This window comes from Camelus dromedarius, chromosome 8 (assembly GCF_036321535.1).
Source record: "Camelus dromedarius isolate mCamDro1 chromosome 8, mCamDro1.pat, whole genome shotgun sequence".
NCBI lineage: Eukaryota > Metazoa > Chordata > Mammalia > Artiodactyla > Camelidae > Camelus > Camelus dromedarius.
The window spans coordinates 60,975,524-61,003,271 of record NC_087443.1 but is presented as its reverse complement, the minus strand read 5'-3'; the positions used below and the strand labels follow the sequence as shown (position 1 = coordinate 61,003,271).

Below are 27,748 nucleotides of genomic sequence, written 5' to 3'. Positions count from 1 at the left end.
AAGTTTTCTGTTCCCAGGACGCAGAGAGCTCAGAGCAGCCCAAAGATGTATCAGCCGCTCAGAGCTCAGTGTTGGGCACAGTGATCCTAGCTCCTTCATTCACAGCCTTCCCGGTCTTTTCCCTGTACAGAGAGTGAGATCCGAGTGCGACTGCAGAGTGCATCCCCATCGACCCGATGTAAGTGCTCATGTCCTAGGAAGGATCCAGGACAACTGCTGTGTGTGTGTGTGTGTGTGCGTGCGTGTGTATGCAATCACTCCGTCATAGAACAGCTCTAAGGGCCTGGGTGACAGGGACCCTGGGCTCAGTGCAGGGGGTGAGGAGCTGAGTAAGTCACAGTCCCTGATGCTCAGTAGTTCACAGACTAATGGGAAGACTGTAAGCCAACCAACCATGCAGGTCAGGGAGCTGAGGGAGGGGGGCCAGAGAAGACTTCCCAGGTTAGTGTTGTTTGAAGGGAGACTGAAGGGTGGATCAGGGAGGCTCAGTGAGATAAGTGGGCAGAGACATTGGAGGAACAGACAATGAGACATTGGAGGAACATTCAGTGAGGCTGAAGGAAAAGGAGCAGGACCCAGTTGGGGTCATTAAGATCAGAGAAGGACCAGAAGCCCAGTGTGAGAATTTGAACATGATCTCGAATGTCAGGAGTTCCCCACTCCGTTGACTGTGTTGGACTCCTGTTGTTTGCCACTTTGAAATGAGCCCAAGTGGGCAGGAGCCAAGAGTAGGAGGAGAAAGATCTGGGTCGGGTGGCTCAGGAATCAGACTGGGACTTGCTGGAAGAGCTCAGAGCCTGGGCTATGGGGTCTGTTCCAGGCCGCTGTCCCGCCTGAGTCTCCCCAGGCACTGGGGTGCTGAGCCCAAAGGATGGAGCCCTCAGGGGAGGGAGTGGCTGGGTTGTTCTTAAGCACGTGTGGTCTGCAAATCTGTCTCCCCTTATGCATTGCTCTTACACGACGCCTCCTTCCTCTCCTGTTTGCCACCTTGGGGAGCACAAGGTGCTTGCTCCACTGAATCATCTCCCTGCAAATTTTATCAGCCAGACGGTCTTGAAATTAACTAACAGGAAAGCAGCATAATGTTTAGGAGTTATAGGCCCCAGATTCCTTTTGATAGTCTAGAGTATACAAGATCGGGGACCTGAAACCAAGGCATCCCGTGCCGGGGAGGAGACCAGTGTTGAACCATTTGTTTCAAGGAGTCTAGTTCTCTGTCTCGAGTGTAAATGTTCCGCCAATCCAGGATGACAGCATCATCCAGCCACAGAGTCTTCCCGCTGGTGTCTGATGAGGTCTAATTAGGAAATATCTACCGAGGACGTTGACCTCCTCATAGAGACACTGTATTTATGAGGCCATTAATACTACAAAGTGCCAGGTTGAAAAGTGCTATAAATTGACAAAATGCAAAAATGATAAGGCTAACCAAAAGTGTCCCAGCGGGTCCCAGATGCATCCTGCTCCCTAGTATTCGGGATGTGGTTTAATGTTCCTCCCACTGCAGTTGGAATCAGGAAGGAATCCTGGGCCTAATGAAAAGTTGGGGGATTCTTTTACAGGGACAGAATTGGATGACGTTAAGCGTTTGCTCAAGGGAAGCCGATCAGCCAGTGTGAGCCCCACCCGGAATTCTTCCAACACACTCCCCATCCCCAAGAAGGGCACGGTGGAGACCAAAGTGGTGACAGCGAGCTCCCAGTCAGGTGAGCCCCACAGCCCCGCACTGCTGCAGAGGGAAGGGAGGCCTCTCAGGAGGTGGCAGAGAGTTTGCAAAGCACTGAGCATTTGCTCTCCCTGCGGCATGAACATGTGGGCTACACCCTTCTGACCCCCACCTGGTCAGCCAGCCCTTGTGCTAGCTGTAGTCTGGCTCTAGATCCTGGATATTCTCTCCCAGGAGATTCTTGACACGTCCTGGGAATGTGTTGGCCAGGTTCCCCAGATGAAGGATGTTGGGGGAAAGTTGCAGTGTTTTCTTTCATCCGTCCAGTGAACATTTATCATATGTCTCCTCTGTGCCAAGTACTGGGGACTGAGGAAAGGCAATGAACGAGGTAGACAGCCACTGCCCTCGTGGAGGTGGGGGCCGCTGGGGGAAGTCAGGTAGGCTGCGTGTGGTTCAGCGCTCGTGTATCAGGTACCTGCAAGTGCAAGGTAGGTTCTGGGGGAGACAGAAAGTTGAATAAGCAAATCCTTGGGGGGAGATGAGGAAAGAAGTCAGTGCTGCTATGGTATGAAGCTTTCCTCTCATCTACTGCTGAAAAAAATAGACCTTGAGGTTGTGATCTTTTGTTTGACAATATAAAACCAAAACCTCAGGGTAGTTTGTCATCCACATGGCTAACTCCCTCTCATATAATAAATAGGCAGAACTGGCTTCAGATGTGAAGAAGTAGAGTGCTCCTGGGTTCTGGTTGGCACATAAGAATGTTTAAGGAGGGATTAACCAGAGAAGGCTGCCCTCTGTGCAGTGCGACCTTGAAACCGAGGGCTTCCCCACCTGCCCTCCATCTGCCTGGAATTCTGTTGTAAGGGAGTCCCTGCTCCATGGCATCTCTGAAGGTGGAGTCAGCAACAGAGAGAGAGTGGGACCGTGGATGGGGACAACACATCAGGAGTGGGGGTTACGGGCACAGAACAGGAAATGAGTGGACCCCAGAGCAAAATTTATCTACTTCAAATTTTACTGAAAGCCAGCAAGAATTTCTTATCCAAGAGATTAGGTTTTCACCAGCTCTGAGACTTCAGACATGAGTGGGATGACCACCTGTCCCAGTTTGTCCCAGACAGAACTGAGGGAGTTCTCAGGACATGGGACCTTCAGGGCTAAAACTAGAAAAGTCCTGGCAGACTGAGCCCACCAGGTTCCCCCAGCACAGAGAGTGGGTTTGTCGCTCACTGGGGTATGTGTGGACACATCTGTTTCCAGTGTCTGGGACCTACGATACCACCATCCTGGATGCCAACCTTCCCTCCCACGTGTGGTCCTCCACATTGCCGGCCGGGTCCTCCATGGGCACCTACCACAACAACATGACGACCCAGAGCTCGTCCCTGCTCAACACCAACGCCTATTCTGCAGGATCAGGTACATGGCTCGCAGAGCACGTCCCCTCCCACCCCTGAACCCTCCACACCTTCCTCCCACAAAGAATGACCCCTCTGGCATTTGCCATCCCCAAGGCTTCCTGAAGGGGCTTTCTGTAGCCAAGCATCCCAAGATTCTTCCACTGAAACTTCAGTTCAGTTCAACCTCTAAGGTGTTTCCTCTCGGGGTCCCTCATAGAAAGAACTATATGGCACGGGGTATCTGAAAAAATGTAATGGGAAAGAACACGAAAATAGATACAAGGAACCTAGTTTCACTCCATGTAGATTAACTGTGTGACTTTAAGAAGTCATTTAACTTCTCTGGGCTTCAGTGCCTTCTCTGTAAAATGGTCACTAGCAAGAGGGGCTTTGGCAAGAATCAATGTCCATTTGAGGCCCCACTAACCTACAACCACCCCTTGGCTCTGACCCAAGACACACCACAGATTAGTGTTTGGGTCTGTGCTGCAAGGCAAGAGCCTCAGTTTCTCCTAAAAACAGAAATGTGATGCAATATAAAAATGCAACCCTGGTATTTCTTCTGGTGCTTTTTTGCCTCTATTCTGTGTGGACATCCTCTCACCAGCCTTCCTCTGCCCCTGCAGTCTTTGGAGTTCCAAATAACATGGCATCCTGCTCCCCTACCCTGCACCCTGGAATCAGCAGCTGCTCCTCAGGTCAGTGTTTGCCAGCTTGAAGAAATTAGGGATGCTCTCACTTGGTAAGGAAAACGGAATGTTTTTTGGAGAAGATGTCCTTTCCTGCCCAAGAGTATGAAGGCTTCTCCACGCACATGGCAACGCAGAAGCGGCAGCCAAGGAGCTGCATTCCAAGGCACAGAGCCCGCCCTCCATGGCAGACCCAGCTCAGGCCCCAAGGGACAGGGGTAAAGGGGAGGGCACCAGAGACCACACCTCCGTGCTTGTTCTGCGCTGGCCCCTTTATTTAATGGGAGAGGTGGAGAGATGGACTTAGAGGGACCAAGTGAGGCATAGCTCAGGACATTTTCAGGGGGGAAGCACTGTTAATTTAGAAAGGCCGTAACTTCAGATCTTTTTATACATATTATAGTTCTTTGGGGGCTCGGATATTGTTACTGCTTAGCTTCCAATGCAAACATATGATCATTTTAAAGAAGTAATTATTCACTCTATTTCTGCAGACATCATAATAGCCTATGTGTAAATAAGCTGTCAGCCTGCATCCTGTGTTAGATGAGTCGGCCTTCTGTCTGTCATATCGTGACTAATAAATACAGTGATGTGGGCCTTCTCTATTTCCTTGGCTGGTCTCTCTGCTTCTGATTTTAACACCTCCAGTTGGCTAGAGTCCCACAAATACAGAAGACCCCAGGTTCAAGCTTTGCGCCTCCTGCCTTGGTTATTCTGCTTTGCAAAGTCCTGCCTCAGGAAGGTGGGCTGATGTTGGATCCATGATCTTGTGCCCCAAGCACTAGACAGGATAGAATCAGAGAAGCTCTTAACTAGTGTGAAATGAGCTTCTGCACGTTGTTAAAAAGCAAGCAAATAAAAACAAATGACCAGCCTTTGAAATCATAATGGGGGTGAGGGGAGTTTTATGTGTTTGAATCAGGAGAAGGAAGGGTCAGGAGGAAAACTAGGGTCCCACCCATTCAGTGCGTCTCAGCCCCCATTGTGTCTGTCTCTGCAGTTCCCACACTGTGCACCAAGGCACCCCAGGGTGCTGCAGGGAAGGGAACCCCTGGGATATTTTAAAATTTCGAGGCATACAGCAACATCTGTCAGACCCTATGCAAACTACCACTGTTAAGTTCACTAAATGAACTTGGTCACTTTTGCCCCGGGATAGGGAGGTGGGGCAATAAAAAATCATGGTGTCACTAAGAGTGTGGGAACTGACAATGTCTGGGAATCTCTGTCATATGCAAAGGCATTTATCACAACTGTGGTTTGGGGGACCCCGGGGGGGATGCCTTACCTCGAGAGGCCTCATCTATGTACCTGTACTCACCTGTCCTCAATTCCTCTCACAGTGTTTGGCATGCAGAACAATCTGGCCCCCAGCTCATCTGCCCTGTCCCATGGCACGGCCACCACCTCCACAGGTCTGCAACTGGGGTTTAGAGGCTAGGAGCTGGGAAATAATGCCTCTTGGCAGCTATAACTCATAATGTCCCTTTTCGACAATGGAATTAGAGGGACCAAAATGTTCCTAAAAATCAATTGACCTTTCCCACCAAAGAAACAACCCTCCACACCCCAACCCAGAGATGCCAGCCTCAATCATTTGCTGACTCAGACATGAATGAAACCACAGGGGAGCCGGGGAGCCTGGGCAGGGCAGCGGTGGGGGTGTCACCAGTCTATCCCCTTGTCTCACTGCTGTCCTTGACAGCCAACTATAGCTGCAAATCAATTATCTGGCTGACTCTGATGCATGCCCTGTGCAAACTTGGAGGTGGGGGGCAGAAGCAGTTTGAGCCTCGGTCGGTCTTTGCCCTCACGTGCTTACTGCTTAGTTGGTGTAGAAAGTCTAAAACACGTGAAACGGCTGGGGGATTCTATAAGAGGACGTGAATCAAGCTGTACAGAGCAAGTGTTTGGGCTGTGGAGTTCAGAAGGGAAGGAGATGTGGGAGGGTCTAGGAGGACTTCATGGAGGAGGTGGCCTTTGGAATGGTCCTCTGATAATGAGGATTATACCAAAGAAAGTTTCATTTATACTTGCTGCTGCCCCTGTGGCTAAAGACAGTTGATTCCATTGTTTGTTATTATTCTGCTCATTATTATCATTCATTATTATCTCACCTGGGGAAGCTGCTTCTAAGCTGCATGGAGCTACCCTCCCATGCTGGCCTCGCTCACTCCTTGCTTCATCTCTTGCAGCATATAGTGTGAAGAAAAACATGCCCCAGAGCCCTGCCGTGGTGAGCACCGGGGTGTCCACCTCCAAGGGTGAGTGCTGCTCCAGCTGCTGGGAATGGGCTCGCACCCAGGGAGAATTGCTCCCCAATGACACGTGGCAGGAGGGGACATGGCCCATTGGTGGTCTGAGGTCTGCAAATACGACTCACCCCACGGGCCTCTGGGTTGTTTCCAAGAGTGAGCAGAGATGAAAGTATATGTCCCTCGCCTGATCTTGGCCGTCCTGGGCAAGAGGTAGGAAGCTCCACCCTCCATACCTGCTCAGGGACAGGCACTCAGAGCCCAGCCCCCACACTTGTTTGAAGCACCTGGCCTGCTCCTGTCACAGGTTATCCGTCGCTAGGGACAGGGCACCCCTAAAAAGCTGTTGCCCGCACCCTCCATACTTTCTGTGGGATCTCTGTCGACTTGAGTACATGACATATGGTAGCCTATTTCTTCCATGGCTCTGATCCTGCTATGTTTCTTTCCATTCAACAGTTCATGGGCGAGGGTATAGCTCAGGGGTAGAGTGCTTGTTTAGCATGCAGGAGGTCCTGGGTTTAATTCCCAGTACCTCCATTTAAAAATTTCTTTAATATAAATAAGTAAACCTAATCACCACCCCACCACTACCACCAAAAAGAAAACATTTCAAAAAACATTTACTGAGCACCTGCTTTCTGTGAGACAGTGTTCCGTGTGCCTGGAGTACAGACTAGATTCCTGCCCTCACTGGGCTGACAGTTCCCATGGAGGTGGCAGATAACAAACAAGTAGACAAAGTACACAAGATAATTACAGCAAATGCCACGTGTCTGAAGGACAAACACAGTGAGGTGGTAGAGACATGCATGGGTGTATGTTAGGCTGGGCAGTCAGGAAAAGTGCCCCCAAGACACTAACACCACGGTTAGAAATGAAACCACCCAGTTAACTAAAGAAGGGTCTGCCTGACACAAGGACTTTTGCCCATTCACTGCAGGTCCTGTAACATCCAAGTGGGAGGCAGCCCCCAGGCCAGCCCCCCGTGCTTCTGACATGGACCCAACCTCCTGACGGTCAGGCCCATTCAGGCAGGAGAGGGTGTCTCTGGTCCCCAACATGCTTCTTAGTAACCGCTGTCAGCAAGATAGTCCCACTAATCCTTGTCTTCCTCTCCTTCCTCTTGTGGCCATTTCTTCCCTCTCCTTCTCCCTCAACCTTTTCCTTCCTCCTCACTCACTTCTTTCCTCTCCAGCCAGCACCACAAATGTCCAGAATGATGACTTCTTGAACAAAGACTGTAAATTCCTGATCCTGGAGAAAGACAATGTGCCCGCCAAGAAGGAGATGGAGCTGCTGATCATGACCAAGGACAGCGGGAAGGTCTTTACCGCCTCCCCCGCCAGCGTCACTGCAAGTACGTGGGAGCCCATGAGACTCAGGTTTTGGAAAAAAGACGAAAAGTGTAGGCAAACGTCCTAGCAACGTGGTTTGAGACACTTGAATGATGAAACCAGAGTCATCCCATTCAAATGAAAAATGCCTGCTGAATAGGGTGTCCCAGGGTCTGCCTCGAATGCAGACAAGCCAGGAAAATTCCAGCAAAGAGCTCCCAGAGGGGTTACTGGGCAATGGCAAGTCTCCTAACCACAGGTCCAGACTTGGGGTCGGGGTGGGGACTGACTCCAGGGGTGGCCGCTTCCTACCAGGCTAACCTCTACCTCCACAAGCAGGAAAGAATATGAAGCGGGGGCAGGGGAGTGGGGAGAGAATATCCCGGATTATCAGGAGTTGTGTGCACAGCTTCTTTTTCAGAGGACACCCTGAAAAAGGAAAAGCAAGCTGCCTATACCGCGGACACCCACCTACTGTCAGAAGCTAATGGTAAGAGCAAATCTGATCACTGACCACTTTGACTTCAGCCAATCCATCTGTCACTTGTCTTCTAAGACCTCCCTACTCTAAGTGTGGTCCTGAACCAGCAGCATTGGTAAAATCCTAGAGCGTGTTAAAAATGCAGACTCTGGGGCCCTAGCCCAGACCCACATTTTTATTTTTAATGGGGGTGCCGGAGATTGAATGCAGGTCCTCGTGCACGTGCTCTGCCACTGAGCTATACCCTCCCCCAAGGCTGCATTTTAACAACGTTCCCCCACTGATTAGTGTGTGCTTACTTTGAGGGGGAAGCGATTCCATGGCACATCTAAAGTTCACAGTGGTATTTTTCCCTCACCTTCTCCTCCCATAATTTTCAGAACTAATAGAAAAATGCTTTGCAAAGCACTTGGTAGCTTTATTTTTTTTCTCCCCAAATATCTGGATTCTGTCCTGGATAACCACGTTTCTTCACTGCTCTGGGTCCTGTGAATCTCTCAGGGAGAGATTTCAGGGAGGTCAGTAAAGGAAGAGATAAGTTAAGTCATAGAGCATCAGCTACAATCCTCTCAAAGCCTGACTCTAAGTCTTCTAAGTTAGCAGTTCCTTATATTTTAGGGTTGGAGGTGGGGCTGTGGAGCCAAAAGACTCTTTTCAGAATCTAATGAAAACTGTAAACAATTTTCCCAGAGAATTCCACACATGCCCACAAACTCAACGTGCAGATGGCATCAGAGACTCATGATGAGCGCTCTTCCAAGCCCGTCCCTGCCTTTCTGTTCCATCCACTCCAAGTTAGGAACCTGTGTTCAAGGTCCCTTAACCAACTGCTCGCCTCAGCAGCACATACACTAAAATTGAAACAATACGGAGAAGATGAGCATGGCCCCTGCACGAGGATGACACGCAAATTCGTGAAACGTTCCATATTTTTGTAGATACTGACAGGTATATATAAAATAGATAAACAAGTTTATACTGTATAGCACAGAGAAATATATTCAAGATCTTATAGTAGCTCATGGTGAAAAAGAATGTGAAAATGAATATATGTATATTTATGTATGACTGAAAAATTGTTATGTACACCAGAAATTGACACAACATTGTAAGCTGATATAACTCAATAGAAAAAAAAAAAGAGAGAGAGAGAGAGTACAAAGTTCCTTAATCAAGAAATCAAGACTGATTTCTCACCAGCACATTTATTGTTTGAAAGCCATGGTCACCCTTAACATGGTCCTCTAAAGATGTCTTGGGCTTTCAAGGTTTAAGGTCACAAGAAGGTTATGACACTGTGCTTTTTCCCACTGTAAATTGTTTGCCAAGCCATGTCTTCTTCAATGAATTTATTGCAAATATGAGATCAGCAAGGACTGAGTTAATGGACATTCCTGTACGTGGCTGTTCTGCAGGGTGCCTGGGAGTCATATCTATTTCAGGCCTTGCCCCAAATCAATGCACAGGCTATCCTGTGGGTTCTTGCAGTTTAAAAGCTCAGGTCAAACCCATGTTTGTCTTTCAGGAGAATTGAAGACTGTGTCTGCAAAGGGCAAGGCTGCCTCTGCAGGTGGGTGAGAACAGCAGGTCCTTCAGTGATGGATGCTGAAGGGGCTGGTTATGATGAACAGAACAGACAACAGCCCCTTAGCCTGGAGCCAGGGCACACATGAGCCACCAAGCTCTAAAGAGTTTTCCCTAAGGTTCGAAGAGGGCTGCTGGAGGGGCCAGATGGGGTCTGTGAGCTGGAGCAGGGCTGCAAAAGGATCTTAGCTTAGGTGATGTCGCTCACAGGCCCCACTGCTCCTGCTGGGCACCCACTGTCTGCCCTTAGGTCCAGGGTCTGCCAACACAGCAGGAGCAACACAGCAGGGCTCCTGTTGTGTCTTACAGAACCCCCCCCCCAACATGGGCTTCAAGGTGACACTAAGACCACGCACACCTCCAGCCCTTCACACTTTCCTCACTTGCCCCACAGTCTCCTGAAAGAAGCAGATCAAGGGGTATCAGCCCACTTTAGATACTAAAAGCTAAAAACATTTCTACTGGAAAAAAAGAAAAAGGAAAAGAAAATCTTCCTGGCTGCCCTTTAAGTGCTGAGGGTAGTTCTAGGTGCTGTGTGTAGGGATTACAAAGAAAGAGCTGTGTGAGCAGAGATGTGGTGATGGAACTCTTCAGGTCTGAGCATAAAAAAAGATGCAGGAGGCTGTGGCAGATGCATACTCGTAATCAAGAATTTTAAGCCTGGGGCTATGTGCTCTAGCCTCTGCTAATTACTTACTTAAATATGCCTTATTTCCTTCAACAACCATTTCATGAAGAAAGCAAACTTTAAATCCTATTTTATCAAGAAAAAAGAAAGAAAGAGAGAGAGAAAGGAAGAAAGAAAGAGAGGTTAAGTGACCTTCTCAGGGTCACACAGCTCAAGCCCAGGATTGTGAGACTTCTGCTCTTTGCCCACGGCAACCCTGTGCTCATTCCAGGAGCCACACAGGAAACGGAAAGCTTCACTCAGGCCCAGAGGGAGTCACCAAAAGTTAGAGAATTTGCAAGGCAGAGGGCTCGAGCTGCCCGCCCTCACCCTACCCTGTCCTCTCTTCCACAGACATCCACAGCTATGACCACCGCCGTGGCGGTGGCGGAGGCGGTGGCGGAGGCTTTGGCGGCAGCACTGGCGTTGGCGGTGTTGGCAGTGGAGGCAAGGGCTCGTGGGGGGCAGCGCCAGCCTGGTGCCCCTGTGGTTCATGGTGCAGCTGGTGGAAGTGGCTGCTGGGCCTGCTGCTCACCTGGCTGCTGCTCTTGGGACTGCTCTTTGGCCTCATTGCTCTGGGTATGTGGTGACAGCGGCCCCGCTGCCCATTTAGGAGGGCCAGAATCAGCACGTGCACCAAGTTGGGGCCAAGGGCCCCGACCATCAGCACAGACCCCTTGTTAATACAGATGAGGAGACTGAGGCTCCAGGAGGCATCCGACAATGGCCACTCGGTGCCAGAGCTAGGACTCTAATACAGGGCCCCGTCCCTGTGGCAGCCTGCTCTGAGCATTCAGCTGTCCTTAATTATCAGGCCAGGCCTTTCATAGCCTTTTAACTTTCCACGTTCGTTGGCTCTCACCCAGCTCCCCAGCAGGGTGAGGACAAGCTCTGTCACCATCTCAGATGATGGCCAGGCTTCTTCAAGGCTTGGTTCCGATTTTGAGTAGCTCATCCCACTTGCAGCTACAACCAACAATCTCCATGTAAAATATTCCAACAAGACATCCCCAGGCCTGAAGAAGCTGCCACAGACCCCAGAGCCCCTGGCAGGATGCACGTGTGCTTGGGAGGCTCCACTCCAGGCCCCTGTGGCTGACACTGCCTCCGTGTGTTCTTTTCAGCCGAGGAGGTGAGGAAGTTGAAAGCACGGGTGGATGAGCTGGAGGACATCGGGGGCAGCCTGGTACTTTACAACAAGAAGATGGAGAGCAGAAAGCAGGACCCCCTGCAGGGTGTCAACCCCGACCTGACAGCGAGTGTGGGGACATCTGGGCTTGGAGACTACAGCCAGGAGGAACTCTGGCAGTTCGTGAGGGGCAAGCTGATGATGGAACAGGAAAACGGTGAGTACATCCCAGGGCAAATGTCCGGCCGGCTCCTGGTCCCAGCTCCTGTGCCTCTGTGTGGAGCAGTACCCATCCAGGGCACTCTCAAGCTCCCCTCATTCAGCCCCTTGACAGCCCTGGGAGGGAGGACCTGTGTTGTGATCCCATTTTCAGGTAAGAAAACTGAGACTTAGAGAGAATTGCCCAAGATCAAGATCGCACAACTTAAAAAAAAAAAAAAAGAAAACACACAACTAGCCCACTTTAGAATCTGATTGCCAGTCTTAGCCTCAGTTTCTTCCCACTATAACATGGTGATCCCTTGTGTGTGTGTGTGTGTGTGTGTGTGTGTGTGTGTGTATGGCACAGAAGATGTTCAGCTAACTCAGGCTTTACTGTCTCTTGCAGGGAATCTCCGAGGAAGCCCTGGCCCTAAAGGTATTGCAGTGGATGGACCCCTTTCCCTGCTTTCATCTGGGGGAATTGGAAAACTTTTCTTTTTTCCAAATTGAAGGATGAGCAGTGGAAAGATCTTACAGAGTCTGTTGGGAGGGTTGAGAATTGGCTTTACAGTCAGAATATCTCAGAACGGGAAGGAAACAAAGGCATAGTCTAAGAGAGGCCAAGTGATGTGCCCAAGAGACAGTGATGGAGACCGAGGGAGCCACAACATAGGCCAGCTCACCCTGAAATGTGGTTTACCTGCTGTCAGCTGGTCTTAAGATACTAGGGGAGAAGGACCCCTTGGGGTTTCACCCCATCTCACAGTTTTCGTATCTTTCTGATTTTAGGTGACATGGGAAGTCAAGGCCCTAAAGGTAAACAGAACATGGAAAGTTTTACCTTAAATATTAGTGAGCATTGATGGTTTAAAACAATCAACGAGTGTCAGAAGAGGCACCTCCCACTCACCCTGGCCATCTCCCCGCTGTGGTAGGACTGTGAATTGCAGAGCAGCCTGCAGACCCTCAGGCTTTGAGGGGCAGGGGTGTCAGGACAAAGCAGGGCTACATCTCTGGGGGCAGCACTGTCCCTGGTCTCTTCTCAGGGACTCCCAGAACAAGGACCCTGGGCCTACATGTCCCCCAGCTCCAAAGGGCAGCCTCAGGGCCTGTTACTGCACAACCCCGGGGAAAGCTGGAGAAGTAAGGATTCCTGGGCTCTGCCAGGAAATCAGCTCCTGGATCAGATGCTCTGGGGCTGGACCCCCTCCCCCAAGGTTAATTCTGATGAACAGGTCAGGAATCAGCCCTCCAGGTGAGCAGCCTACTCTCGGGGGTCTTAGCTGGGAGGCTGAGTGTAAACCCACCAGTCAGGAATGGTGCTCCTGTGCAGGAAATTCAGCAGGAGCAGCACCATCTGCCTTCTGGGGAAGAGGGGGAAGCCCAGCAGGGAGGCAGGACATAGTCACAGGAAAAGGGGCCCCTCAGTGTTGGTTAGCTGAGGGACAATCACATGCTGACTTGTGTGGCACACATTCAGTTGCCATAGGAAACTGATATATGTCCCCAGAAAAGTGGTTTGACGGGACAGGCCCATGGGTGGGAGGAAGAGCTTTCCCATCGCAATGACCGCAGCAGTGCCCCTTGATCTAGCTGAGTGGGGTTCACAAGCTTTAGGGGGTATGGGAATTGCCTGAAGATTCTGGGCCCCACTCCCAGAGCCTCTGATTGAACAGGTGTGGGTGGGGCCACGAGTCTGTGGTCTGGGTCACCCCAGGTGGTTCTGAGGTCAGGGGTGCAGGGTCGAATCCTTACTGGCGACAACAGGCTCGCCCCCTCTCCTCAGCTCCACCTCCCTTCCCAGCTCCACCTCCCTTCCCAGGAGATGCCAGAGCAGGAACTGGGGTTCCTCCACTTGACGGCCCTCCACCTCTCGTCAGGATTCCCTGTCCCCATACACGCCCCAAGTCACTGCCTCGGCCCCTCTTCCGCCAAGATTCCAGCTGGCTGGCCACACAGCCCACCCCCGACCATGATGACCATGGAGACTAATGGTCCCGGAGCCCCTGGCCCTGCAGTGGCCATGAAACACAAGTGCCCAGCCAAATCTGAATTACAGATAAGCAACAAATCATTTTTCACTCTAAGTATGTCCCAAATACTAAAAATTTGTTCATTGTTTATCTGCAGTTCAAACTTAACTGAGCGTCCCATATTTTCACTTGCTAAATTTGGTAATCGTACCTGAATTTTGCTGGTGATGCCTTTTGGTGATTGGCCCAAGTCCTCTGCTGACTTCTGTCTTCTCTCTGTTTCCACAGGAGATCGAGGCTTCCCTGGGACTCCAGGTGCGTAGACTCTGGTGCTGCTGCTGGGCTGCAGGCTGCCCTGTCCTGGCCCCTGGGGGGAAAGCAGGGCTGAGCTATTCTCGTGTGTCCACAGGTATCCCCGGGCTTTTGGGCCACCCAGGTCCAGAAGGACCAAAGGGACAAAAAGGCAGTGTGGGTAAGAACGGCTTTTCCATTCACTTATTCCCTCATTGCTTCATTCAGTTAACATTTGTTAATGTGTGCCAGGCCTGCTGTGTGCCAGGCCCTGTCCTAGGGGCTGGGGAGACAATGGTGAACAAAACAGGGAACCCCTGCCTATGTTTGGGTGGAGATAAGCAGTAGACATGATAAATAAGTGAAGTGCACAGAGGGCAGGAGTGGTTTGTGAAATAGGAAGACAGAACCCAGCAGGGCACTGGGAGTGCTGAGGGGGTAATTAAAATAGGGCCATCAAGGAAGGCTGATTAAGAAGGTGCTGTTTGAGCAAAGATGTGAAGGGGGTGAGGGAGCCGGGCCTGTGGAGATCTGGGGGTAAACATTCAAGGCAGAGGAGCAGCTGCAGGCCCCAGGGCAAGGGTGTGGCTGTGTGGCTAGGAGCTTGGGGAGGAGACCCAGGCTGGAAACCACGAAGGAGGTAGAGAGTCAAGAAGGAGGGGCCCTGGAGGCCTTGTAAGGACTTTGGCTTTTGCTCCCAGTGAGTTGAGAAGCCATCTGCATGTTGGGGCAGAGGTGGGACATGATCCGCTTGCATTTTTAAACTCTATGCCTCTGCACTAAGCCTGGGCTGCAGAGGGAGAGGCTGGGAGACGAGGGCAGAGGCTCCAGGCAGGCATCCTGCCAGCGAGATGCTGCCTGTGGCCCTTGAGCTGCAGCACTGGGCCCTAACTCTGCGGTGGCCATTCCTGTCTTTAGGAGAGCCCGGCATAGAGGGACCCATGGGCCAGAGGGGGCGAGAAGGCCCCATGGGACCTCGTGGTGAACCAGGGCCCCCTGGGTCTGGAGAGAAAGGAGACAGAGGTAAGAGGTGATTCCTTCACCAGGAGGGTTAGCTGTGTCCACGCCTCATCCTTCCATCGTCACCCTCCCCCCAACTAGCATTTGCTGAGCACCCACCTTGAGCCAGGGTCTGTGCTGACCCCGCAGAGACAGTGGTCTAATGACAGGGCACGGGCTGATGTGGGTTCAGGCCTAGGGCTGAGACCCCTGCAGTGCCTGGAATCCACAGAGAATATGGTCACGGGGAGAAAAGGTCCTCTCAGATGGGGGTAGGGAAGAGTGCGGGCTGAGGTGGAAAACTCAGGTCGGGCAGAGCCCCAGGGAAGGCAGAGTGGGTGTGCAGGGCCTGGAGCCTCTCATGCCTGGAAGGAAGCAGGGGAAGCCTCAGACACAACCCAGCCCTGGAGGCAGCTGGGAAGATTGTACAGTTAGATTCTTAACCATGAGTCTGCTTTTATCAGCGCAAACCAAGCACAGACACCAGTAACTCTCAATACCAAAAGATCATGAGCAAGAAGCTTATTTTTAGCTTCACTTTCTCTTTAAAATATTGCTTAACTAGGCAACAAATATATATTTACTACCTACTGAATGCCAGACTTCATGTAATATAAAGGCTTTGAATGTGGAAGGTGTTTTGCTGATTCTTGGCCTCACAGAGGTGCCAAATAGATCAGAGACCACTAGCAGGGTGGGAAGCATCCCGCTCACTCCCTCAAATGACACCACTGGGCTGAGCTGGCAACCAAACTGGGGGGACCCTCTCAGAATACTCATTTCTCCTCAGGGGCTGCTGGTCAACCGGGTATTCAAGGTCCACCTGGTGTCCCTGGTTCTGTGGGTCCCAAAGGTAAGTCAAGTGCCCAGATGGTACCCAGTTTGCCATGTCCAGGATGGATCTCAGAGGTCCAGGCACTGGGATTCCAGACAGCCCTAACCCATGGCCCCAGGCCTGTGTGGGGGTGATGGGCCCAGAGAGGGTCCCCCCACAAAGGAGTCCCTGGCATCAGGATCAGGGCTGCACTTTTGGCTCCATAGTGCATTTGCTGCCACGTTTCCATCTCTCTTCTATGGCCCTGTTATGTGGCCCCAAAGTGAGTGGATGGATCAGGAAATCAGAAGCTAGACAATGTCCTTGCCGGCTGGGGCCTAGATGCGCACATTCAAGAGCAACGTCTGGACCACCCAGGCAAATGGGGCCTTCTCACAGTGCGATGCCCATCTGGTCACCTCTCCTCCCTGCCTCAGCCCCAGCCCACATGTTTGACTCTGACCGGGAAGGAGCAAGGAGTCTTGATCCCAGCAGCTGCAGCTTCCTCCCTAAGGAGGACTTTGCACCGGGGTTACTCCAGACCCACAGACTCTCGAATCCTCATAAGAATCTGCACTGTGCGACACACACAAACAGGCCTCACCTGGAAGTACGCCCCCCTACCTCCCACTCACCATCGCATCCCTGGCCCATGCCTGACCTTCTGATAAACATTGTCGTGTCATCTTCTTCAGGTTCCAGCGGCTCTCCTGGCCCACAGGGTCCCCCAGGTGGGTAGCCTTCTTCTTATAAATAGATGCCATTTCTGGGGCAAAGAAAGGGGATATTAAAAGGGAAAACAAACATTTTTAAAGCAAAAGAAGCAATTATAAAGAGAGTCACCTGGAGACATAAAACACACGTCTGCTCATGTGTCCCCTGCTGCCAAGGTCAGGTACCTGATGGGTCCCGTGAGACCTGTTCTGACCTGACTTGAGCACAAGGCCCTCCAGCGACTTCAGCAGCAGGTGGCTCTCATCCTGCCTTGATCTGAGCAAAGTGCCAGCCTCCACCTCATCCCCTCTGGGCCAGAGCCCATCCCGCTGTCCTGGGAGGCTCAAGCTGCAGCCCATACTGTAATGCAGGCCAACATCTCTGCCAGGGTCCCGTGGGGAGTCCTCATGCCGGGCCTAGTAATCTCAGGGACAAGGAACCTGGACCAGGATAATATAGCAGGGACATGGGGACGAGTCTGTAGACACTTAGCACCAAGGTGTGTGTGCCTTGTGTGTGCCTGGCACATGTGTGTGCATGTATACAAGCATGTCCATCCCTTCCAAAGCTGAGGACACTCACCCACCTGTGTGGTTCCCTCTGCCTGCAGGCTCCATAGGCCCCCAAGGACTCCGAGGCGAAGTGGGACTCCCTGGTATCAAAGGTAAGCTGGGGGAGGAGTTGGAGAGAGGAGACATCCCTCTGTTGATGCTACTCAACAAGGAGGTCTAGGGGGACAGGGACGATCTGGTGGACAAGAGCAAAGCTGAGCAGGCCAAGAGGTGTGTGAAGGGAAGGGGCGGTCAGGACAGCAGGGCAGCCTGTCTTCAGACTCAGACTCTGCCCCTTCCTGGTCTTCCTGCCAAGACTCTTTACACTAAGGTGTCCATTTCCTTTTCAGGTGACAAAGGGCCTATGGGACCACCAGGACCCAAAGGTAAGCTGTTCTCCTGCTGCTCGGCTATCACCACAGTCTGCCAATTCCTGAGACCCAGATGTGACCCAGAGGTCTGAGAACTCAGATGCCTTGGCTACTGGACCCTGAGGCCGGGAGGGATTTGAGATTCCAGTCCAAGCTCTCAAATAGGGAAACTGAGGCACACAGAGGGGAAACAAAGCACCACCATCATTGTACTGTGGTTGGGTGGTCCTTGGGGTGGCAAGGACACAGCACTGAGACTTCTCCCCTCTAGTCTGGTCCCCCTTGTGCTCACAGCACCCACGGGTGCAACAGCAGGGGCTGGGTCATTTGTGGGTGGGCCCTGACCCAGGAGAGATCTAGCGTGCTTTTGGGGCTTTATGAATGCCAGGTTCTTGCCAACATTTAGCAGACAGCAGCTTACAGGTACGCTGGGAACCGTTCTGCAGCCAGGGGTCCCTCTTGCTGGGTGAGATTGCTCCTGTGCTCCTGATTGATAGTTCCCCCTCCCCCTGCTCCATGTTTGTTTTAGGTGACCAGGGTGAGAAAGGACCTCGAGGCCTCACAGGTCAGTCCCACACAGGAATCTGCTGTGACCCACTAAAGGTGTTTTGTAAATCCATTGGGAACTGGAGGTGGGAAAAAAAATACAGAAGAATGAGACAGAATCTCTGTCTAAAGACCTTCAGAGAACTTGCAATCTAGAAAAAAGCAAGACAAGATAGAATAAAGCACTGAATGGAGTATAAACCAGCATCAGCATGTATGGTCCAGATGGCAATGTTCAGGGCAGAAGAGGGAATCTATGATTGTCTCTGATTCTTTTGAAGAATTCAGCTGGAAAAATGAAGCTTTTCCCAAAGTAGCAGAAAGTTTGCTCTACTTGTACCCCTACATCCACTTACCTCCTGACAACTTGCATGATTAAAAAGGAAATTAATAGTACTAGTGCTTTGGCTACAAGAGGCAGCTTTTGGTTGCCAAGGAAATAAGACTCATACATAGGCCCCTTCAGGCCAGGTGTGGCCTCTGGCCCAGCCTGTGCCTGCTGCCGGGGATGGGAAGCCTGATGTTAGAAGCGAAGCTGGTGCCGCGTCCCCCACCTCTGGTTGGCACGCCATGCTTCTCTGGTTGGCGAGGTGGCAGGCTTGGTGGTGGACAGGGAAGATGCAATGCTGCACCCCTGTCAGTCACCTCCAACCAGCTAAGTCCATTTCCTTTGCAGGCGAGCCCGGCTTGAAAGGTTTGCCTGGTGCTATGGGCGAGCCCGGTGCTAAAGGAGCAATGGGTGAGTGTCTCAAAGCAACTGACACCATGGGTCTGCCCTGTTCCCGTCATCATCCTGGCCGTAGAGTTGAGATCCTTCTAGAGTTGTGTCTCCCGTTGTCTGATCTGCCCACCCCTGGTAGAGATTCTGTTTACAGGCTCTTCCTAGATCTGGACATCCTTCTTGGGGCTCAGGGAACTACTGTCTCTGATGGTTTCTTACTGCTCAGGGGAGGGGAAAGTTTGGCAGGGTATGGTCCATCCACCCTGGTTCCTGCATCTAAGCCACTCAGGCCCCTGGGAAGGACAGACAATGGCTGAGGTCCTTAGGAACCACAGAATTCCAGGCATGGCCCTGATACTCCAGGGCAGGTCTCACAGCCAGATCCAGGGTTCAGCCCTTTTACTCAGGGGCCTGTCAGCCAGGTCAGGGAAGCTGGCCAAAGACCCCACCCACCGCCACTGGGTGGCCAGGCATTTAGTACCACATCCCAGAAAAGTTTAAGCCCCACAAAAGGGGGTGTGGTTCATTCACAATCTCATTCATTTAATAAACCGTTAAGGAGCACTGACTGTATGCAGGACATGGTGCTGGGCAAGAGAGATGCTTTACCACCCTCAAGGAGAGATAAAGCTTGTAGGAGGTGATGAGGGCCATGAAAGGTACAAGGTGCCATGAGGAAACAGTAGAGAGAGGTTCCTTCCAACCAGAAGGACAAAGGAGGTGGATTTTCAGATGGTTCTAAAAAGTAAGGAAGATTTTAATAACAACAATTTAGAAAATTCTATGCAGAGACAATCATATGGAAAGACAAAAAGGTGGGAAAAAGCAAGAGTTGGTCCCAGAAAGACACCAATTTGGACAGAGTTTAGGGTAATGCCTACAACAGAGGAGACAAGATCTGGGAGAATTTTGACCTCCAGGACCTGGTCTAAAAGAGGCCAGCGTGTACTGAGCATCTGGCATGTGCGAGTCCTGTGCCATCCGGCACTGGAGATGCAGTGAGGAGCCATGGAATGGTTCTCCGTGGGAAAAGAGGCAGTTCCGGGTTCAGGAGAAGAGGGCAGGGCAGAAGCTGCACCAGCTGGTGTAACAGCGACAGGGCTTCTTCCCTGTTTGACCGCTAGGAGGGGGAGGAGGGGCTGCGCGGGCCCCACCTGGGAGAACTTGCTGTAAGGCTGTTGGGCAGTTGAGGGAGCGGGTCCCAGAGTAGCTCCCGGAGTCACTGATGAGCTTGGTTCTGCTTTCCTAGGACCTGCTGGCCCTGATGGACACCAAGGCCCAAGAGGTTGGTCACTGATTGCTCTCCTCACTCCCCTGCCTCCCCCGCCTACCACCCTCCCCGCCCTGCCCACATCCCAGGGCACAGCCCCCAGTCCCCTAATCACAGCGCGGCAGGGGCGGGGGGATCCATCCCATGGAAATGTGCAAAGTCTAGGTCTTGTCCCCCTTCTCCCTTCCACCTACCAGCAAGTTACTCAATAAAACCCCAAAACAACACCGGCGCCAATACACTGGCCGGTCACTTGCCTGAAAGGAAAGCATTGCCACATTGGTCATGCTCTCTCTATAGGGGAACAAGGTCTTCCAGGGATGCCTGGAACCCGAGGCTTACCAGGACCTTCTGGAGATCCAGGAAAGCCAGGTAACAGAGTAGGAAACGGGAGCCGGCCCAGCTGCGCGCGCGCGTGTGTGTGTGTGTCTGTGTGTGTCTGTGTCTGTGTCTGTGTGCACGTGCGCGCACGTGCAAGTGCCTTATTCCATTTTCCTCCAGCAGCTTATCAGGGAAGTGCCACAACTGCTGGCTTGTGCTGGGCACAGTGGCTGTGGGTCCTGAAACCTGAGTCACCAAGTCTGGCAACTTGGAAGAGAGAGATCAACATTTGAAAGCAAGGAGTTCTAGAAATGGGCACTAAGTCTCTTAACAATGGCAGAGTTTAGCACCACCTCAGTGCCTTGCTCCTCTGAGCCTTTCCCCTTGGAATGCCCTTGGGTTGTACCCAGACCCTCACCAATAGCCACTAATTTGGGGAGAGCAGCCTTTATTAGGGTCTCCACCAAAGGCCCAGCAGGAGCAAGATCCTCAGGGCTGCAGGAGGAACAAATCAAAACCAGCCAAGAAAGCTGTGAGGGCAAGGCAGCATTCCTCGGGGGACCTGTGAGGAGCTGGGCCTCCTGGCTCCTTTGGCGGGTGCACAGATGGGGAGAACCAAGGAGGGAGCCTAGGGCCAGCATTAGGGGTTGATGAGTGTCTGAACTTTCTGGATTCACAGCACTCAGACGCCAAAGGATCTGTGACCCTAAACAGGCTAAGAACCATCCTCCAAAGGAGCGGTGGGTCCCTTCACTGCGAAGTCCGCAGAACTGCTCTCATCCAGTGCTGGGAGGACCCTGGCATCGGGCTGCCCCAAACCCAGGGTTTGTCCTCCTGCACCCACCAATCCCTCCAGCCTTCTCCTCAGCCCTTCAACTCTCCTCTTCTGTGTTTTGTTTTCCGTAGGTCTCACGGGACCCCAGGGACCTCAGGGTGAGTCATCGGGTGACTCCTTCCTCCAAACGCCATTGCCAAGCCTCCCACTCCAAGCACTCGGCAAACACTTCTCTAGTTACCTTACAGTTCCTCTCCTCCCCTCACTCCCCTAGCAGAAATGGGTTCAGGTCCTTTTACTCTTGAGTCTTGAAAAGCGCCTTAGGAAGGAAAAATATGCACAGAACAATCTAGAAGGCCTTTCTGGGAAAGAAGAGGTTAGATCACATGCAGTTTCTGCCTGCCTGAGCCAGTCCTCTTTGGTGCAGGAGTTCCATTAGCCCCACAGAGACCCATGTCCCCTGTGGCAGGGTAGGGAGTGGGCACTCACCTCATGCAGAAGGGCCCAGCTTCTCTGGGGCAGCCCCAATGTCAAAGTTTGTCCAATAGTGGGACAGTGTGTACCCACTTGGATTTGAGAAACTGTCACCATACCAGCCCCAATTCCTAAGGAAATTAGGCAAAGATGTAAAATAAAATCAAGCAGCAGCTCCCTGCAAGAGCTGAGCTCATAGGGATGTCTTTCAGATACTCCTTGGTGTTCAGTGGACGAAAGAAGAAGGGCCTTGCATCAGCCCTAGGAAGCCCAGCCCCCACTCCCCTCACGGCAGGGGTGGGTGGGGACAGCGGCTGCTCTGCAGGCTACAGGGGGCTCATAACCCAGAGGGACTGGGATCCCCCAAAGCTGAGGCCATGAGCCTCTGCCTCCCTCAAGCCCAGTTGTTGCCCCGTTTCCCAGAGGCTGGGGAGGGCTTAGAGAGAGAGGCTACCAGGAGGGGCCACTGGGTTAAGGCCAAAGGCAGAGCCAGGTGAGTCTGCGGGTTTCAGCCAGCGACTGTGGCTCTGCAGTGACAGAGCACAGGGAACCACCACAGGGTGTCTGAAATTGCAGAAACTTAATCATCCTGACTGACTTGTTTTCCATCACATTAGGTCTTCCTGGTACCCCCGGACGACCAGGGGCTAAAGGTAAGTGATTTTCCAAATCAGATAGTTACTAGTCATTTGGGCAGGAGGGAGGCCCCTCTCTGGCCAGAGCCTGGATCAACAGTGGCATCTAGTGGCTTCAGCAGAAGGCTGTGAGGCCGGGGAGCCAGGGCTCCATTCTGATCAAGTAAGCCCCGAGTCCTCACGCCCCACCCCAGCCCCACACCTCCCTCCCCACAACCCAGAGCCCTGCTTTGGTTCCTGGATGTCTCCAGGCCATCGCTGGAAGAGGATCTGGGAGGGAGCTGCCCCCACCTCTAGAAGCTTTTCCATCCCCTTGCTTACTCTGAAATGCCCCCGCTAGTGCTCTGTCCCCCTCACCTAGGTGTGGTCACCCCAAAATGTGATTCTTCCCTGAGACAGGAACCGCCTTGGGTTTTATGGACCACATAAGGCCTCAGTGTGACTGGGACTGTCACCCCCTTTCTGAGAGGGGGCTTTAATGCAGGCAGCAATGCTACCAAGAGGGCAAAGTCAGAGCTCTGAGAGGGGCAGTCATGCTCAGGGCTTTGACCCTTACTCACAGGGTTCTGCACCCTCAGACCCCAACCCTGAGCCAGTCCAGGATAGACAGTGCTCAGGGATGGTCCTCCTTCCACCCCTGTGGCCCCACGTTCCTGAACCCTGACATTCTGTGAAGTGGCCCTCCATCATAGGCAATCACTGTCAACTTAGGGGGACCTACTTTCCAGAAACTATTTCCAATAAGTGGTTGGGCCAAGGAGTTCTTTCAGGCACATCCCAGGCAGACTTCTGGGTCCACAGAGCTACTCATGGATTGATGGCACCTTTAGTAAGAGATTGGAGGTCTGGGGATTCTGCAGGAGAGACACTCTGCCTTCTTGAGGGCCTATGACTTTTTGTCCAGTGTGCACAAGAGGTGGACATTTTATCTAGTACTGGATTGTGTTCCAACAAAATACACTCAAGTGCTTTCTCCTCTTGGCCTTGACCCCAGGACCTGGCAGAGAGCAAGCAGGACCCATCCCTCTACACCCCCTAAGGGGGAAATCAGTATCACCCCTCATTGTGTGGATGACTGAATTGCCCACAGACCTTGGGAAATGACAAAAAAGGCCCCCCCAGAACCCCTAGTCGAGGACTTTTCCATTCTCTGCTTCACTCACTTGGTTCTCCAGAGTCCATGGGTTTCCAATCCCAAGAGGTCCTTCATCGAGACAGCCTTGGGAAAGTGTGAATCCCACATCCCCTTCTTGGAAGTCCTCCTCGCACATCGGCATTTCCAGTCCTCCAAGATACAAGACAGAAAAGAGATCTGTTAACCTTTATGTGGCTCAGGATTTCCCAGGCTTGCCAACCACAGAACCCCCTCTTAAACCTGCACGGCCCCTAATATTGTCCCAGGGACTTCGTGTCCTGAGGAGCACTTGGGAACCAGGCTCCACCTCACAACCTTGCTGCCTCTGTCCTTCAATACTATGACCTTTCAATACTTTCCCCACCTAAGATCTTTCCCAGTAAGAGCCTGCGAAGCTCACTGTGGGAGACGATAGTGTGGGAGGGAGGGGGACTCCCGAATCAGCTAATTCAGGCCTCACTGAAAGGCAAACTCTCCAACATCCATAAACGAAGTCCTGTCTGAGTCCATGCTTCCTCCAAAAGCTAACGTGGGCCAGGAAGATTGAATGCTTGGGCCTCCAGGTTCTCCAGTGCAGAGACTGGTGCTTAATGCATCCCTCTCTCTCCCCTTCAGCTCATTAAAATGCCGTTAGCCTGAGGGTTAGAGGCCCAGGAGTGGGTCTCAAATGCCATCAGAAGCCTTGATGACTTATTGAGCCACTAACTGATCCTGAGAATAACTGCTCTCCTTTTCCTCCCCTCCCAGGTGAACCAGGAACTCCAGGCAGGATCATGACTTCAGGTAGGCAGGCGCTGCACTGTGCACTGGGCAGCTCCCTCGTGTACTGAGCACCTGCCCTGGCCTTGCCTCAAGATCCTCCAAGTCTGTGGGCTTGGTGCTCCGGGCAGGATGTAGAGCTGGGCTCTTCCAGTCAGAAGCAAGGAGGGTTGGGGAACCTTAAAGGTAATGGGAGCAAGAGCTGCTGGCCCAGCCTGGCCCGTAGCCTGGCTTGGGTCCCAGCACATCTGAGCAAGGAGAGTGGGGCTCAGTGTTCCACACGCCTTCTGTTTTCAGAGGGATCATCAACGCTCACTGTCCCAGGCCCTCCAGGACCTCCTGGAGCCATGGGACCTCCAGGACCTCCAGGTGCCCCAGGTCAGTCTGTTTTCTTACTTTGCCCCAGATCAGCATCAGGCCTTGGTTACATTTAACTGTAGCAATGTTCACTCAAATCCTAAAACCCAGGTAGGAACTGGGGGAAGAGTCAGGAACTGAGAAAGCCCCCTTCCAGACGGCCTGTGTGCCCTCGTCACACCCTGGCCAGTATCCCAAGGCCTGTGCAGGTATTGCATCATCAGGTCCCCACAGCACCACTGAGGCTCAGGCAGGTAAATGACTTGTCTTAAATCACATGGCTAAGAAGTAGCAGAGTCAGGGTATAGCCAGGGTCCTCCTGGCCTCCAGAACCAGCATTTGACCAGCCAGAGCACTCCGTCCTCAAATTGTCCCCTCTTGGAAAACAATTTGATAATATGCCGCAAGGGCAATAAAAATGCTAAGAATCTATTTGAAGAAAATATCCCCAAATTGTCCAACAATAATGAGATGACTACAAAAACATGAAGACTTAAAGCTGTTAGCAGATAACAGTGTTCTTTCAAAGAGAATACTTGTTATTGTGTGCTCGGTGGTTACAACTATATTTTTACAAGATAAAAATATGCTGGAAGGAAATGAAATGCCTGCAAGGTAAAGAATTATAGGTGATAACTTTTTTTCATTTCTCCAAAATGCCTGTTATTTTGTTATATCTACTTTTTGATTATTTTAAATGTTTGTGTGTAAATGAACTACATTACTTAACAAGACCAATGTAAGTATGAACCAGTCTTCCCTCTTGATAAACTCCAGGGAGACAGGGGACACTGGGGGCATTTAGAAGTCCCTAACCATTGAAGGACAGTGTCAGAGGGGCCAGTCCTGCTCATCCCAGGAGCCCCAGTGTCTGGCAGAGGAATTCTCACTGTGTGCCAAACGCTGTTCTGGTGTGAGATTGCTTACTGTTCTCAAAGAAGCAAGCTGACCTCTTTGGGCCACTGTTCTATGCCTTGCGAGGAAGCTACTTATGCACCCAGGCACTTGCCTTTTCTTTACTTCTTTCTGAAACTCTGACTCTACATGTGTGATAAAGCCTTTTCTTCCCCAACCCCATTTCCAGGCCCTGCCGGCCCAGCTGGTCTCCCAGGACAGCAAGGTATGTCACCCCCCAAGTCAGAATGCATGACTGAGGCTGTTGGGAGAGACTCCTTCCCATCTCTAAGTGAAATGAGACGGGCGTTTTTGGAAGGGAGGCAAGGGGGCCACCCGGCTCGTCACCCAGGGCCTTGCAAGGTCTCAGCAGCCAGGGGAGACACCACCTCTCACTCTCTTCCCTGTGTCTGAGAAGATAGGGGTCCTCCGGAAAGGAGGGTGGAGGCTCTTGGGTCAGGGTCAAGCTCAGCTATTTTCACAGGCCTCAGGCCTCTTGTGACCAGATCTTGATAATCATGTCACCATCCAGCAATTTATCCAAATACCAAAGACCCAATTCCTCCTGGGGTGTTTCTCTCTGACCCCACCCACCCTTGGCTCAGCCCCGCCCACACTCAGCTCAGCCCCACCCATCCTCGGGAGCTCAGGCCGTGCCCCACCCTGGGCACCTGGGCCACTTCCGGGGGAAAGCACTGACCGATTGCTGCAGGCAGTGCCCACCTCCCAGCTCTGTGTCCTCCCCACAGGCCCGAGAGGGGAGCCAGGACTTGCTGGCGAATCGTTCTTGAGCAGTGGCAGCTCCATCTCTGAGGTCCTCTCCACCCGTGAGTGCCACCACGTTGTCCAGGGCAGGTGACCTGGGGGTGGGAGTGGGCTGAGGCCAGTGGCAGCTGCACCAGTGAGTCATGCAAGCCCTGATGTAAGGATGGCAGTTCCTCTGAAACAGTGCTAGCTGAGAAAGAACAGCAGGGGTTTTCTCAGCTCTGGAGGATGAGTCACGGCGGATAGCACAGCTGTCAGAGGGCCTCTCAGGATTCCAGGAGGACCAGGGTCACGCGGGGCCGCTGGACCCTGCCCTGAGTGTGACTGGAGTGTGCGTCCCCCTCTCTGGAAGCAGTGACGAGGGTCTGTGGGTTCTCAGCCACAGGCCTGGCCTGAGAGGGTTGACTCCTGGGTCCCCCAGTTCTCAAAGTCCTTTAAAAAGCCCAGCAGAGATGCCGCTGGACCTTGCACCTGGGCACCTGGATAGCAAAGACAATGGCCAGCCCTGGTCCAGCAGTCACTGTGTGCCAAACGCTGTGCTGTGAATCCCACTGAGTCTGTTCAAGGCCCTGTGATGTCAGTCGTAGGCCTCTGCTTTACGCAGAGGAAGCTGAAGCTGAAAGAGGTTGAGAACATACCCAAAGTCATAAGCTGGAAGCAATGGGGCAGGACTTAGACTCAGGCTGTGTGACACCAGAGCCATGCTCTTACTCATCACTGCGTACACCCACATCAGCCATCAGGGAGTTGGACCCAGCTTTGTCCTGCCTCTGAGCCAAAGACACCTCTAGCAGAGGGGGTCCTGGAGGGTCCAGTGCCATGACCCCTGACTCACGGCCCAGGGTGGCAGTGTGAGTATAGGTGCTGGTGATCCTGGTGAGGGGTAAGGCTGGCAGAGAGCAGCCTCATGACAGCTTATGCTCATCTCTGGTTTCTTCTTTCTACAGAGGGTCTTGATTTACGAGGTCCCCCAGGCCCACCTGGACCACCTGGGCCACCAGGTGAGCACCTCAGGGATCTTTGGAAGGTTGGGAATCTTGGGGCAGGTAGCTCAAGGCACTTAGTGAGGAAGCCAAGATACTGGATTCAGCTTTTCCCCTTCCTCACCCTCTTCTACAGGACTGTCCATTCCAGGCCCCCCAGGCCCCCGAGGCCCAGCAGGTAAGACCTGAGCAGTGGGAGGCATGAGGCAGTGGGACCCAGAGCCCATGCTTCTTCCCAGTAGGCTCTTAGGAAGGAGCTTCCCTGCCACTTCTCCTCCTGGGCAGGGGTTCCCAGCTGACCCCTTTGCATTAATAAGTCTTGGGGTTCTCTTATTTAGGGGAAGGCTTGCCAGGCCCACCAGGCCCACCAGGCCCACCAGGATCTCTCCGGACCAGCTCAGGTAATGCTGGGGAGCCAAGTCCCTCCCGTCCTCCACCTCAGCCCTAGCCCAGCACGTGCTGTGGTCACAGGCATGCAGCCTTCCTGACCGACTCACCATAATTCCTCCTCCTGACTTTCCACCGTGGGTGTGTTTGCATAAACTCCCTGCTACCTGCTGCATGGAGAGAGGGTGCTGGTGCCACCCCACCCACCCTGAGAGCCACTGGTAGCCTAGCCTGGGGGAGACAGCCAGTTCTGCCCTGGGGGAGCTTCTGGACTGACCAGGGATACCTGGCTCCTGTCCTCAGGGAGCCCAGGTCTGATAAAGTAGGCAGGACATATGCACGTGAAATGGGATAGATGCTGATCGTGTAACATAGAAACAAACGGAAATAACTTTAGAGCAAACATTAGCCCAGAACTTGTCTCTAGTGGAAAATTCATCCACCCATCGACCCATCAACCTGTTTGTTCATTCTTTCTTTATCTTTATTTATTTTTCTACCCACCCATCCATCTGATAAATATTGACTGGGCATCTGCGGAATGACAGGCACTGGGCTAGAGGCTGCTTCCTCAAACACTGCTGCATCTATACTC

The 27,748-nt window shown here is 52.3% G+C and overlaps 2 protein-coding genes and 1 non-coding gene across 4 annotated transcripts in view; 2 read left to right on the top strand and 1 right to left on the bottom strand.

Moving 5' to 3' along the window:
• The window catches only part of COL17A1 (collagen type XVII alpha 1 chain), a 45,654-nt gene that overhangs the window by 9,625 nt on the left and 8,281 nt on the right, over positions 1 to 27,748 (top strand). Inside the window, exons 7-39 of the mRNA XM_031461699.2 lie at positions 131 to 178; positions 1,563 to 1,706; positions 2,933 to 3,091; positions 3,699 to 3,770; positions 5,108 to 5,179; positions 5,960 to 6,028; positions 7,218 to 7,379; positions 7,766 to 7,846; positions 9,363 to 9,407; positions 10,443 to 10,667; positions 11,213 to 11,434; positions 11,825 to 11,854; positions 12,208 to 12,234; positions 13,680 to 13,706; positions 13,801 to 13,863; positions 14,601 to 14,705; positions 15,472 to 15,534; positions 16,191 to 16,226; positions 16,820 to 16,873; positions 17,111 to 17,146; positions 17,661 to 17,696; positions 18,354 to 18,416; positions 19,648 to 19,683; positions 19,969 to 20,040; positions 20,896 to 20,922; positions 21,856 to 21,891; positions 23,756 to 23,791; positions 24,065 to 24,145; positions 25,209 to 25,244; positions 25,768 to 25,845; positions 26,731 to 26,784; positions 26,903 to 26,944; positions 27,105 to 27,167. Of these exons, the coding sequence (XP_031317559.1) occupies positions 131 to 178; positions 1,563 to 1,706; positions 2,933 to 3,091; positions 3,699 to 3,770; positions 5,108 to 5,179; positions 5,960 to 6,028; positions 7,218 to 7,379; positions 7,766 to 7,846; positions 9,363 to 9,407; positions 10,443 to 10,667; positions 11,213 to 11,434; positions 11,825 to 11,854; positions 12,208 to 12,234; positions 13,680 to 13,706; positions 13,801 to 13,863; positions 14,601 to 14,705; positions 15,472 to 15,534; positions 16,191 to 16,226; positions 16,820 to 16,873; positions 17,111 to 17,146; positions 17,661 to 17,696; positions 18,354 to 18,416; positions 19,648 to 19,683; positions 19,969 to 20,040; positions 20,896 to 20,922; positions 21,856 to 21,891; positions 23,756 to 23,791; positions 24,065 to 24,145; positions 25,209 to 25,244; positions 25,768 to 25,845; positions 26,731 to 26,784; positions 26,903 to 26,944; positions 27,105 to 27,167 (2,400 nt within the window). The remainder of the gene's footprint in view (positions 1 to 130; positions 179 to 1,562; positions 1,707 to 2,932; positions 3,092 to 3,698; positions 3,771 to 5,107; positions 5,180 to 5,959; positions 6,029 to 7,217; positions 7,380 to 7,765; positions 7,847 to 9,362; positions 9,408 to 10,442; positions 10,668 to 11,212; positions 11,435 to 11,824; positions 11,855 to 12,207; positions 12,235 to 13,679; positions 13,707 to 13,800; positions 13,864 to 14,600; positions 14,706 to 15,471; positions 15,535 to 16,190; positions 16,227 to 16,819; positions 16,874 to 17,110; positions 17,147 to 17,660; positions 17,697 to 18,353; positions 18,417 to 19,647; positions 19,684 to 19,968; positions 20,041 to 20,895; positions 20,923 to 21,855; positions 21,892 to 23,755; positions 23,792 to 24,064; positions 24,146 to 25,208; positions 25,245 to 25,767; positions 25,846 to 26,730; positions 26,785 to 26,902; positions 26,945 to 27,104; positions 27,168 to 27,748) is intronic.
• LOC116156167 (U6 spliceosomal RNA) lies at positions 8,665 to 8,771 on the top strand. Its single transcript, XR_004140013.2, has one exon. It is a non-coding gene; the product is annotated as a U6 spliceosomal RNA (small nuclear RNA).
• The window catches only part of SLK (STE20 like kinase), an 81,677-nt gene continuing 67,531 nt past the window's right edge, over positions 13,603 to 27,748 (bottom strand). The window contains exons 19-21 of one of the 2 annotated variants that reach the window (XM_064488385.1): positions 23,037 to 23,158; positions 16,157 to 16,261; positions 13,603 to 13,758 (exon numbers count right to left, since the gene is read on the bottom strand). In XM_064488385.1, the coding sequence (XP_064344455.1) occupies positions 16,243 to 16,261; positions 23,037 to 23,158 (141 nt within the window). In that variant the 3' untranslated portion in view covers positions 13,603 to 13,758; positions 16,157 to 16,242. Of the gene's footprint in view, positions 13,759 to 16,156; positions 16,262 to 23,009; positions 23,159 to 27,748 lie in introns of those variants that run through there. The other variant, XM_064488386.1, reaches the window with a different exon arrangement.